Source organism: Carassius gibelio, chromosome B16 (genome assembly GCF_023724105.1).
Source record: "Carassius gibelio isolate Cgi1373 ecotype wild population from Czech Republic chromosome B16, carGib1.2-hapl.c, whole genome shotgun sequence".
Classification (NCBI taxonomy): Eukaryota; Metazoa; Chordata; class Actinopteri; order Cypriniformes; family Cyprinidae; genus Carassius; species Carassius gibelio.
Window position 1 is genome coordinate 15211380 of NC_068411.1, and position 12108 is coordinate 15223487.

At 35.4% G+C, this 12108-nt stretch overlaps 2 protein-coding genes and 1 long non-coding RNA gene across 3 annotated transcripts; 2 read left to right on the forward strand and 1 right to left on the reverse strand.

Moving 5' to 3' along the window:
* Positions 1–261: 261 nt before the first annotated feature.
* Positions 262–4487, forward strand: mfap5 (microfibril associated protein 5). The gene is made up of 7 exons (XM_052577510.1): positions 262–343; positions 1678–1762; positions 1876–1905; positions 2839–2877; positions 2949–3036; positions 3157–3230; positions 4356–4487. The coding sequence occupies exons 2-7, from the start codon at positions 1717–1719 to the stop codon at positions 4457–4459; spliced, it is 381 nt and encodes a 126-aa protein (XP_052433470.1). The 5' UTR covers positions 262–343; positions 1678–1716; the 3' UTR covers positions 4460–4487.
* A 3763-nt stretch (positions 4488–8250) lies between these two features.
* Positions 8251–11138, reverse strand: aicda (activation-induced cytidine deaminase). The gene is made up of 5 exons (XM_052579079.1): positions 10219–11138; positions 9324–9489; positions 8920–9199; positions 8714–8829; positions 8251–8492 (listed from the first exon to the last, which is right to left on the reverse strand). Exons 1-5 carry the CDS (start codon positions 10236–10238, stop codon positions 8442–8444), a joined length of 633 nt encoding a protein of 210 aa, XP_052435039.1. The 5' UTR covers positions 10239–11138; the 3' UTR covers positions 8251–8441.
* LOC127975214 (uncharacterized) lies at positions 9099–11279 on the forward strand. Its single transcript, XR_008157453.1, has 3 exons — positions 9099–9246; positions 9337–9413; positions 11134–11279. It is a non-coding gene; the product is annotated as an uncharacterized LOC127975214 (long non-coding RNA).
* The last annotated feature ends 829 nt before the right edge of the window (positions 11280–12108 follow it).

Consider the following 12108-nt stretch of genomic DNA (forward strand, 5'->3'; position numbering starts at 1 on the left):
TTAAATGTGAGCCAAAATCATCACAATTAAAAGAACCAAAGACTTAAACTACTTCAGTCTGTGTGCGCTGAATTTATTTAATACATGAGTTTCACAATTTGAGTTGAATTACTGAAGTAAATGAACTTTTGTGTGACATACTAATTTATCGAAAAGCACCTGTATACACAACTTCAAAATTTGGATCAAAATGGGAAGAGCAAATGACTAATAGAGAGAGAGAGGGAGAGAGAGAGAGAGAGACAGGCGGAGGGATGATGTTGGGAGGGAAGAGAGAGGGAGGGGAAAAGTAAAAGCCAAAGGATTCTGAAAAACACAAGGAGCAGCAGAGGATTGGAAATTCGTAAGTATTATAAAAACCAATTCTTTTGAGAATATTACATCATATAACACATGATCTAGTCAATGCTTTTTACACACCTAGTAAAACAGAAGCGAATGTGGGTAGATAAATAAGGAGATAAATATGTACAAATCTGCATTCCTCTTGAAACAACATTCAGCCGTTTAAGAAATGAACACTTTATATGAAAGACAATGCAGAATGTGAGACGGCTGCATGTTGATGCATATGTGCACTATACAGTTGAGTTGTCAAGATGTTAATATGTAATGCCTCCCTCAGGAAAAACTGTGGTCTGAGGGGATGCATATGTGTTTATGACAAATGACGAGAATTTGTGTATCTGTGTCTGTATGTGTGTGTGAGGTTGTTGAGTCCACAGAGAGGGGTGGGAATGCACATTCTTTAGTGTGAGCTCATGTCTTGGACACCGAGAAATACAGGCTTAAAGGAAAAGACTTGGGGAGAGAGAAGGAAACAGACAAAGCTGGATAGATGGAACAGCTGTAACTGATATCTTTAATGAGCGACTGAGAACAGAGAACTTATGTTCTGTGACATCAATAAATGAGAATCTGCATGAGTCACAGGCAAATGGAAATGAAAATGTTTTCTCATGCAGTGTGTCTTTTAGAATTCATTTGTTCTGTCTTTCAAGGATGTCTATAAATGGTTACATTTAGACTTCCAAAGTCTTGCCAACATGGCCTGTCAAGAAGGAAATCTGCTCTGCCAGGACACAGATACACTGGGTCCGGTCTGATAACTGACAGATTTCTCAAAACCAAATTGCATTCGCAATTGGTCTGAATAGACAAATGACTCTAGTCAGTTTAAAATATACACCATTCGTTTGACTTTCTCTTCATCAAACAATCCTGAAAAAATAGGTTCCAAAACATTAGGTAGCACTACTCTTGATTAGAATGATTTCTAAAGCATCATGTAACACTGAAGATTGGAGTGATGCTACTGAAAATGCAGCTTTGGCATCACAGAAATAAATTCCATTTTAACGTACTGGATATTAATATAGAAACCAGTTATTTTAAATTGTAATAATACTTCACAAAATTGTAGTGAAAAAAGTTTTATCAAGTACAGCCTTAATAGATGTAAAAAAAAAAACATGAAAAAAAAAAAACATACTGACCAAAAAAATTTGGATGGAAGTGTATTGATTTTATACTTATGTATTTGATTTTGATATTTATATCACAATAACCTTTATTTTTTTTATGCTAAAGTGGAAACCGGCTTCCGTTCCATCCATTGTAATTTTGAACACACTGAAAGTTATTTCAGGCTTGTTATGATAAACGTTCTTTCTCCAGGCCCTGAACTGTGATCGGACCCCGTGAAGACCCTGAAAGATGGGCAGCTATCCAGTCTCTGTGCTGTTATGCTGTTGTTTCTTTGGTAATTCCATCAAAACATGAAAACAGCAGCCAATTAATTTAATGAATATGAATGAATGATTGTTTTTGAATGCCCAGCCAACAAATCTTTTCTGCTATTTTTTTTCCTCACAGTACTTGTTACTGTCCAGGCACAGCAAACTGGTAATTCTCTGTTTTGTTCACTAATTCAAAAGTTTTTTTTTAAACATTGTGTGAAAACCATTTATACTGTTTTTATTTTTACCAAATGGCAATGAAATAGTTCATAATAGTCTATACATGCACATCAGTGATTTATAACTAATAGTTTTAGTGTGATTTCTAGAAATTAATAAAGTATTTGAAAAATCAAGGAAACATTTTATGACTTTCAAATATCTAGTTATGTCAAGTTGTAAATATTTTATTGGGTTGAAATTGCTATTTGTAAATCTAAAATACTTTTAAAAGTCCAATAAATGACTAGAAGATGAACAACTGACTAGAAGATTCATGTAAATTCATCTGAAATAAAAAGTGTAAAAGAGAACATTCAGTTATTACAAAAATATGGACTTGTGGAATTTATTTAAATTATTCTATTTAATAATTTTTGTCAAATATTATTATTATACATATCATTTTTAATATTTCTGTCTTTACATTTTTATTATTATATCGTTTGTGAAAAGAAAAGAAAAGTAAAGAAAAAAAGTTAAGAAATATGAACAGCAGAAGTATCATAAATATATTTTGGGGCCTACAAGTACTGTGCATCAGAGTCAGTAAGGATGAGAACATTTTTTTAGAAAATGTCTCTTTTGTGTATAGAGAATGCATTTTATTACTTATTTTAATTACAAATAGTATCTCAAAACTATATTTTCAAAAAAGTCCTTGTTACTACATACCCCCTATATGCCCTGTAAATGAACTCTGTCGTTTAGCCATAACAGCAGAAATGTTCTATAGGTCTATGTAGCAGAGACTTTTAAGTTATGTGTCTCTATACAGACAATGACTTTCAAAAATAAACTCACCCTGAAAAACATTGGAGTAAAAAGCGTGACAACTAGCCCTGGCCTCCTCTACATGTTTTTTTCTTTTTCTTGCCAGAAATCCATGACATTGATCCCAGTGTTTTGCCACCGCCAGGTGAGTTTGTATATACAGTACACCATTTGCATCAACAGTAAGACAATAGCAGTCTTGTCTCTGTCCCACAGACTGCAGAGAGGAAACATACCCCTGCACCAGGATGTACTCTGTTCATCGACCGATAAAGAGATGCATCCATTCACTCTGCATCTACAGGTGGCTAAATCACTGACAAACACACACATCATCATTCCAAGCTGACATTCTCCTCTGCTGAACAAAGAGATTTGTATTTGATATGGTGCGTGTGAAATAAACGACATCTGTTTCCTGCAGTCTTCCAAGAGTTTATGTGATCAACAAAGAAATCTGTGTGAGAACCGTGTGCCAGCAAGACGAGATCCTGATGGGTGAGACTCTCAATATCTCAGTAACAAACTACAGAACGTGTGACAGTGTGGGTGAAACCTTATGTTTTTTAAGGGCTGCATTGTTATTAAAATGTTTTGTATCATAAATTATTTCCCCCCTGAATTCCACTTATAATTGTAGATCAGATGTCTTTCACTGTAATTTAGTTTTCCATGAGCAGTTTCTTCCTTACACATTTTTTTCTGACAGTTTTTGCCACTACATATTTAGGACTAAGCTGCAAACATCATTTTAATCAGCCTTAATCAATAGGTCTGTCTTGTTTAGCAGAAAAAAATATTTTAATATATATAAATATAACTTTTATCTTAATCTAAACCTGGGGCTACTCCACCCCAAAATGGACATTTTGTCATTAATCACTTACCTCCATGTTATTCCAAACCCTTAAAAGCTTCTTTCGTCTTCGGAACACAATTTAAGATATTTTGGATGAAAACCGGGAAGCTTGTGACTGTCCCATTGACTGCCAAGTAACACTCTATTAAGGTACAGAAAAGTATGAAAAGAATCGTCAAAATAGTCAGTCTGCCATCAGTGGTTCAACCGTAACATTATGAAGCGATGAGAATACTTTTAATAAAACTAAAATAATGACTTAATTAAACAATTCCTTTGTCAACAGTTTCCTCTGTGTCTCTTGACATCACTCAGAACTGTTTGCCTCAATATCCTTTTCCAGACCTTAACAGTGTATTTACCTGGTGGTCAATCAGGCCTCAAGCCTCCCGGTTTTCATACAAAATGTCTTAAATTGTGTTCCAAAGATGAACGACATGGGGGTAAGATTCAATGACAATATTTTCATTTTGGGGTGGAATATCCCTTTAAGATCAGTTTACATGAAGAGCAAACTTAATTAATTATTCTTACTATGATTAATATTCAAAAGACAATTCTACAATTCTATAATAATTAATAATAGTATCTTCATAGTTCAGTATAGATTCATAATGTATTTCCGTACTGTAGGCAGTCAGTAAGATTTTTTAATGTTTTTGAAAGATGTCTTGTGCTTAGCGAGGCTGCATTTATTTGACCATAAATAAATGAATACAACACATACAACCTGAAAGTATTGAGTACTATCTTTTTTTTTTCAGCTGAACTCTGTAGAGAGAAATCTGGTTGGCCAAAACGCCAAAAGAGGACAACTATGAGTCGCTGTCGCCGTGCCAAACCAAATAGCTGGGCAAACAGGGCCTAAAGTCAGATGGATGACAAAGGGAGAGAGATTTCTGGTTTCAACAAATACCACTATAAATCAGAATAAGGAATCTCAAAATGTAAACTTGTTACATTCCTAAAACCAACCGAAGCTGTGGTCCAGTGACCTTCACAGATATTACTGTTCAGTAATCACTTTTTTATCATTTTAACGCTTGTGCTTGAATAAGCTTGGTTGACTGTCTCAGTGTTTTTAAAGACTGTATTTTAATAGGATACACAAAGGGCATGACAATGCACAGCTCTGGTGCTGAATGTTAAAGTAGCCCACTCTATAACCACTATTTGCTTCATAATCTTCTATTATACTGTATGTCCACACCAACCACTGTAAGTAAAACACAAAATCCACAATAGCAAATAAATGTTTATATTTTCACTCTCAAAGATCAGTCTTTCTTGGGTCTTACTGAAGTGTTGTGCCATTATATTTAAACTTCCTGACGTATTTGCTTTGGACTATAATGTTTCATGTTAGGATGTAGTGTCATGGATTTATACATAGACTAAACTGTAGGGGGCGACAGATTGATACAAAAGACCTGTTCCGATTGGAAAACATTGCAGCTGTGATACAAGCGTCTGAGTAATTCGTTGTTTTGATAAATGGAGATAAATAATAGAAATGCTGAAATGGGTTGATTTAGGGCCTGTGTCTGGTGCCTGAGATTCTGTGTTTACTGATCTCATTGCGGTCATGAATAACACATTTTTGAGACAATATGTCGACAACATGTTTACTGATAGCCTACGTGAGCGGATGAAAGACAGAAATAAATTAGTTAATTGCGTTTTTTCCCATTTTTTCTACTTTCCGGTTTGAAAACAATGAGAAGTGTCACTAGATACGTTTAAAATGTTATTTGTACCTTTCTATACTAACCTTTCCCACATAATGCCCTCCACATTTGACAAATAGCCTATATTTTCACCAACCTGAGGGAGAAAGAGTGATAGAGATGAGGGAAAGAGACAAATTTGGGCTTAACTGTGTTAGACTCTTACAAAAAAGGTAAGAGTTCAGAAAACTGTACGAAACCTTCTTTTAAGTGATTAAATGATATTTAAGTCAAAGGACTCTGAAAATTGATTGCATGAGAGACGGTGGGATGAGTGATAGAACCAACATTTAAGGGGGATTAATAAAATATATTAGGCCTATCTGAGAGTCTTTTCAGAACAGCATTATTTTCATCTTGGTGAAGACATTAACATCTTTTCACTAACCACTGTCAGCTTACAGATCCAGAGCACAATGCACTTGACAACATAAATGGGAAACCAGAGATTCCCCTACAAGACAGGTACAAGTATGTCCGGGATGTGTAACATTTTAGTTTTTTTTTATCTTATTTTCTAAGGCAACTTAGTTTAGTTTCAAGATAATGGGCTTTTTTAAAGCTAATAAGCATTGTATCTGCAAACACTTTATCTACAGAAGCAGATTGACCAGGCATCCCAGTTTAAAAAGAGCAGAAATAAAAAAAAATTTAAAATAAAATACAATCAATCACAGAATTTGTAATGACTGTTAGAAAATGGTTAGATACGGAATTGTACTTGTTTTAATGGAAACTTTTTATTATTAAGAATATTATGCTTTAAATGACAAAAAAAAAAAAAAAAATACATTATAAAGCCATGGGGCACAACAGAGAGAGGAAAACAAGGAAATAAATAAATAAAAAGAATATGAAATTACCTCACAGACATGCAAGACCTTTATATCATTAATGACAAAAGTCATCAAAAGTTTGTTATTCAAACTATCAAAATAAGAATAACCAAAAAGTAACTTTTCATAATGCAAATCAAAATTAAAAAGTACATTCTTTGATAAACAAAGAGACAGCATACCATAACTTCTTCACACAACTATAATGCCAGAAAATGTGGGGCACTGTTTCCAGAGCAAAGAGAAACTAACATCAATATCCCTCTTAAACTTACTGAGAAAATGTTAAACAGGATAGAATTTATGAATTATTTTGAAATAAATTTATTAAAAAAAAAAAAAAACTACAAAAATAAATAAACATGTGAGGTGATAACCAAAGATGTGAGCCAGTCTTGGTGGTAACTTCCTTTAGAAATAGGGAACGAATAGATTTCATATGCATTACATGTTTTACGAAGTGAAGCGGAGCGCCTAAAACCCCCTTAGCTGTTATAAATTAACTGTAAACTACGCCTTCAGGGGGATTATTGCTTTTATAAAATGGTTATTCCATGTATGTAGCAAATCGTCACAGAATAAAACAGGGCAAATAAAGGGTAATGATATGTAAATAAAAACAGTATTTTTCCACCATACAATGTAGTTCCTCAGAACCAGTTGTGATTCCAACAAAGTGGTTCGCCGAGCAACACACAGAAGTGAACAAAGGTGTATGTTTGCAGTGTAATTTACAACAAAGACTATCCACCTTTTTCTTCAACGTGGATGTAAGCCTGTGGGTGAGACTTCCGGTTCATTAGCCGCTATAACGAGGAGAATAACAACGTGCAGTAAATGGTAAGATGGTTTGCACTACAGACCAGTGTGCTCATAATTAAGATAATAGATTCAAATAATATGATACGACACATCAATTTTCAATATCAAGCAGCAAAACTAACTGTTTTTTTTTTACAAATTTACCAATGGCGGCGCTCATTTTTACGTCAGGAAAAAGGTGGATTAGTGGCCTGTTAAAACCACTAAATCTTAAGCTATGTCCCAAAACACACTACAGGAGACCATTTTTAATGGTCTTAATAAAAGTTGATGGTTCGAAATGTTTGTAATGGTGTTAGTGGAAACCAATAGAATTTATTTTATGGTTTCTATTGTCTTTTTTTTTTTTCGGCAGGGATGTTACATGAAAACAGCATAGAGTCACTGTCCACTCACTGTCCGGAAACAAGAAATGTTAATAAACTAGAGAAAGAGTGGGCAGAACCGAATAAACATTATGCACTTCCTGAGTCCCCCACGCAGAACATATAGCCTCAACAATATACATGATGTATATGCTGTGTAAACAACTGCTGTAAGAATTTCACAACTAACACTGACTTTACCCAATTTGGTAAAATTATGATGTCAGGATGGGTCTTCAGTCGTCAAACTGGCCACGGGCCTCTTGGTGGGTGTAACCCTGTTACAGATGACTAAATAGTAAATTATGAATGTGTTTACATGCATTTTGTGATAAATACATTGCAAATACCTTATTACAGTTATATAGTTGTACATTACATATTTTAATATTGTTGGGACATTTACAGATTTTTATGCTCAGCAAGGCTCCATTCATTTGTTTTCATTTCTATATAAATACAGTAATATTTGAAAATATAATTTATTCCTGTGATGGCAAATGAGATATTTCTAAAACCATTACTCCAGTCTTCAGTGACATGATCTTTTAGAAATCATTATAATGTGCTGATTTGGTGCTCAAAAAACATTTTTTATCATTGTCATTGTTGAAAACAGGTATGCTCCTTAATATTTTTATGGAAACAATGAAAGACAGTTCCCAAGAATAACATTCATTTCAAATAGAAAACTTTTGTAGCATTATAAATATCTTTACTGGCACTTTTGATTTAATTAATGCACCTTTGCTGAATATAAATATTAATTTCTTTAAAAATATATATAAATTTTTTTTTATTGACCCTAAACATTGAGCATATACGTCGTGTATACATATTCCTGGGACAGTTCCAATTATGAATCATACTGATTTAACACAGACAAAACAAAAAGCAGTTTGAAAATGCTTGTTAAATGACAGCTTTTATTTCGGCATCCAACATAATCACATTAATGCTACATACAATACAGTACAAGATGAGTATTAAGTCAGATTCAAGTCAAAGGATTCAAGTCTCAGGTCACACAGCACCATTTCTCTTCATCCCATTCAGTTCATTTCTCAGTGTTCATTGATTTGCAAATCTCATATTTGTGATCATAGCCCGAGGAGAGCAAAACCGTCCCTCAGATCCTCAGCCTCGAAGGGCTACAGTGAAAAAGAAAAAGAAATTGACTTAGCGCTGACAAATATGAAATGACCTTTGACCTCATCAAATAGCATATGGATTACTACCACCTACTACTATTAGATAGACTGACTAAAATTAAAAGACACTTCTTATTCAAATTGCCACATTGTTTTCATCTAATACTAGTTATATAGTTTAATTAGGATTAATCATGTTAAAACGATTGTAAATTTACAACCTGCAGGATCTGATTAAGTTTTCGAACAAGTCGGACAGAGTTTTCGTGAAGGCCATCCCAGGCTTTAAAACTCCTCTCCCTCCGTGCAACAAAGGTTTGCCAGCAGTAGAAATAGTCTAGAAACAAAACAGAATCTAATAAATAACAAGTTTAATATAACTGGCCAGAAATATTAACCAAGCCCCCTCTGTCCCCTCCCCATTTACCTTTATAAGTCATCACAGAGATCTGCACCCCTGCCCTCTTCAGGTGTCTCAGTCCTTCCCTCTCCTGGCTGTCCTCTTCATCACAGAAGTAAAGGCGTGACACAAAGATTCTCAGACGCAGATTGGGCGTCTGTGACAGGAAGTGGGCAAGTTGTTCAGCGCATTTAGAGCAGGGCGACCAGGAGCAGAACCAGGTCACTGCGTAACACATTCTCGCACCGTCCACACTGGAGCCCCACAGCCCCGGACACAACGCACCCAAGTGACGTAAGAAGAGCAGCTTCAGACGAAAACAGTTACAGATGGAGAACGAATGAGTAAAAGGAAGTAAGTCTGGGTTTTTCTCTCTATATTAATACCTTAATGTTTCATCTTTTCCCATTATCAGTTCATCTTTGCCTCACCTCTACATGGCAGCCGGAGCGATTGCGCAGGTGTCCGAAGTCAAAGGACAGGGAATCAGGACCGGTGCGTCTCTTTACTACAAAACAAAGGTAAGTCTCGTGTCTCCCTCGGGCCCAGCGCACATTCTTATAATGGAAGATAAATTTCCTCTGGGTCATGAGAACACTATATCAAAATATGATACTTTGTTATTCATTTGATACATTTGTCATAAACTGAAAAAAAATACTTTTGTTTAATATCTATATTTGATTACTTAAAGCAATCACAACAAACATAATTCAAGGTATAGTCTCTGAAAATAAGTCTTGTATACATAATTCTGATTCTTAAATGTTGTTTCTTGCAAACACATACATTTGAATTTTTCTTGTAAAACAAAAAACTAAATTTTAAATAACAACAAAATTAAATCAGATTTTAATTTAAAATGAAATGTAATAAAAAACAAACAAACAAATAAATAAAATTTTCACTAGTTAATTTGCTAAAACCTGTGCTGTGTCTACAGCATTTTGTAGTGATCACATTGTTCAGCCCGACTTTGACACCTGCAGTCATCAGTGGTCGGTTGAGTTTAGACTTGGTTCTTAACCACGTGCATTTAAATATAGACCCAAGAGCAACGTGCATCCAGTCATTCCCAGACTAATAACTATCAGTTTCAATTCACACTTTCTGAAACTGGAGAAAATCTGTTAAGAGGTCAATGCACTAGCACAACATTGAAAAACATGAACTAAAGGACATCAAAGCATTGATTTATTCCTTAATTCTAAAGCTCTCATAATTACAATGATCAATTTCAAATGAACAATACAGTTCATTTTGCATACACAGACTAAAATAAATCCCCCCTTGTCTCTCACTATCACTTGTTTTGTTTTCACTTACCTGTCCAACTTGCTGATCATTCCGAAAGTCGAAACTTGCTAACTCATTTAGTTAAGCGAAAGTCAGTGAGAGTTTAAAAATGGGTTGAGGAAGAGGGAGGTATAGAAAACCTATGACATGTTCATATAGCTGTAAGAAAGAGGGTCTCTGATTGGGTGAAAATGGTTTTCAAACCTGTTTGGGAGGGCTGAGGTGCATTTAAACCGATACAACTCAATAACCTGGGCATGTGATATTTAAAGAGATATGTAAAAGAGTTATGGTCTTAGTTGCACAGATAAAAGATATGAAAATCATGACAGATTATGAATTGGATGGCACAGTGGATGAATGGTTGCATGCATTTATTATCTATTTTTAAACTGTGTATTACTTTTTCCAACAACAGCACTTGACCTTGTGTTCACCGTATATTAGTCTCTTGAGCGTTTGACGTGTTTTCTAACCTTTTTGCTCCAGAATGTGCGTCAGAAATGGCTGCCAGCAGCATAACCAAAGCCAGTTGGAAATTTCCAGATATCTTGCACCCAGTCAGGGAAGCCTCCACTTCATTTTTCCCACACAATTCCAAAAAACAACTCCCATATACCTTCTCTCCCTTGCTCAGATTTTCTCCATCCGCACCCTTTCCACTTGTTTAGTTTTTCCCACAGGGAATAAAAACGGGGGGAAAGACTTGTTTTACTACAAGAGGTCACCGCAACCCCCGGAGACACCTTCTCAGAGGGTTTTTCCAAAAAGCTATTTAACCTTCACACAAGCACACACTCCAACGCACAGGTAGCGAGACGGACCGGCGAATCGGCCTGGTTTAGGATTTACAGCATGCTTGTTAATTTGCTGCTGTCTGCAACTGTCTTTGGCTCTTTCCTGGTGACTTTAAAGTTGGCATCCTGTGTGTTTGTCTGTCTCCAGTCACTCGACTTCACCCTCTCATGCACTCTGCGGCCAGGGAAATCACCGCTCCCCAATGAGCTCCCTCTCAAGTGTATGTGTGTGTATGTCTGCATTCGAACATCTGGAAGAGATCTGTCTGCTCCCATGATTTACCTTCCGACCACAAGTCTTTCTGAGGTCTTACCACTATGCGCTATGTGTGTATAACATGGGAAAACAGAGAAAAGAATATACTGTAGGTTCTGTTCCCATTAAAGCTGATTCTCATGATGTTTTTTCTTTACTGCTAATGATTTGTTTTGGTGTGTGTTATCAAGAAAAAGACTAGATTTTTGTTTAAGACAAATCTATTGATATACGCTCGTAATACTAATCATTATAAATGGCCAGTTCATCAAAAAAAAAAAGTACAATTGTGTTATAATTTACTCACCTTCATGTTACTCCAAACATTTATGACTTTATGTGGAACACACACACAAAAAATACTTTTTTGTATGTACTATGAAAGTCAATAGTGTCCAATATTGTTTTGCTCCAAAAGGGAACGAAAGCTCCAAAAGTTTCTCCAAAGAACCATTTATTTATTAGTGTGAAGAACCTTTTTCCTCCTTTTGTTCAGTGGAAAGGTACCATGGATGTTTTAGGTTCTTCATGGAACCATAGCATCAATAAAGAACCTCTATTTTAGACAAAAATGGTTTCTTCAAAATATCTTCTTTTGTGTTCCTCAAAAGAAAGAACACCATGGGGGTGAGTAAATGGTGATAAAACTTTTAACATTTGAGTCTCACAGGTGACCCAAAGCCTACTTTCCTTTGTTTTCTTTTGCTTAGGGTGGGCAATGAAGACCACCACATTGTGTAAAGGTGCACAACAAATGAATCGAATCATGGCCAGAAACGGCAAGTCATATTTTCCGTAACGCACCAACCTACACGCACACGCACACACACACACACACACACACACAAAAACACAGAAGCCCATCGT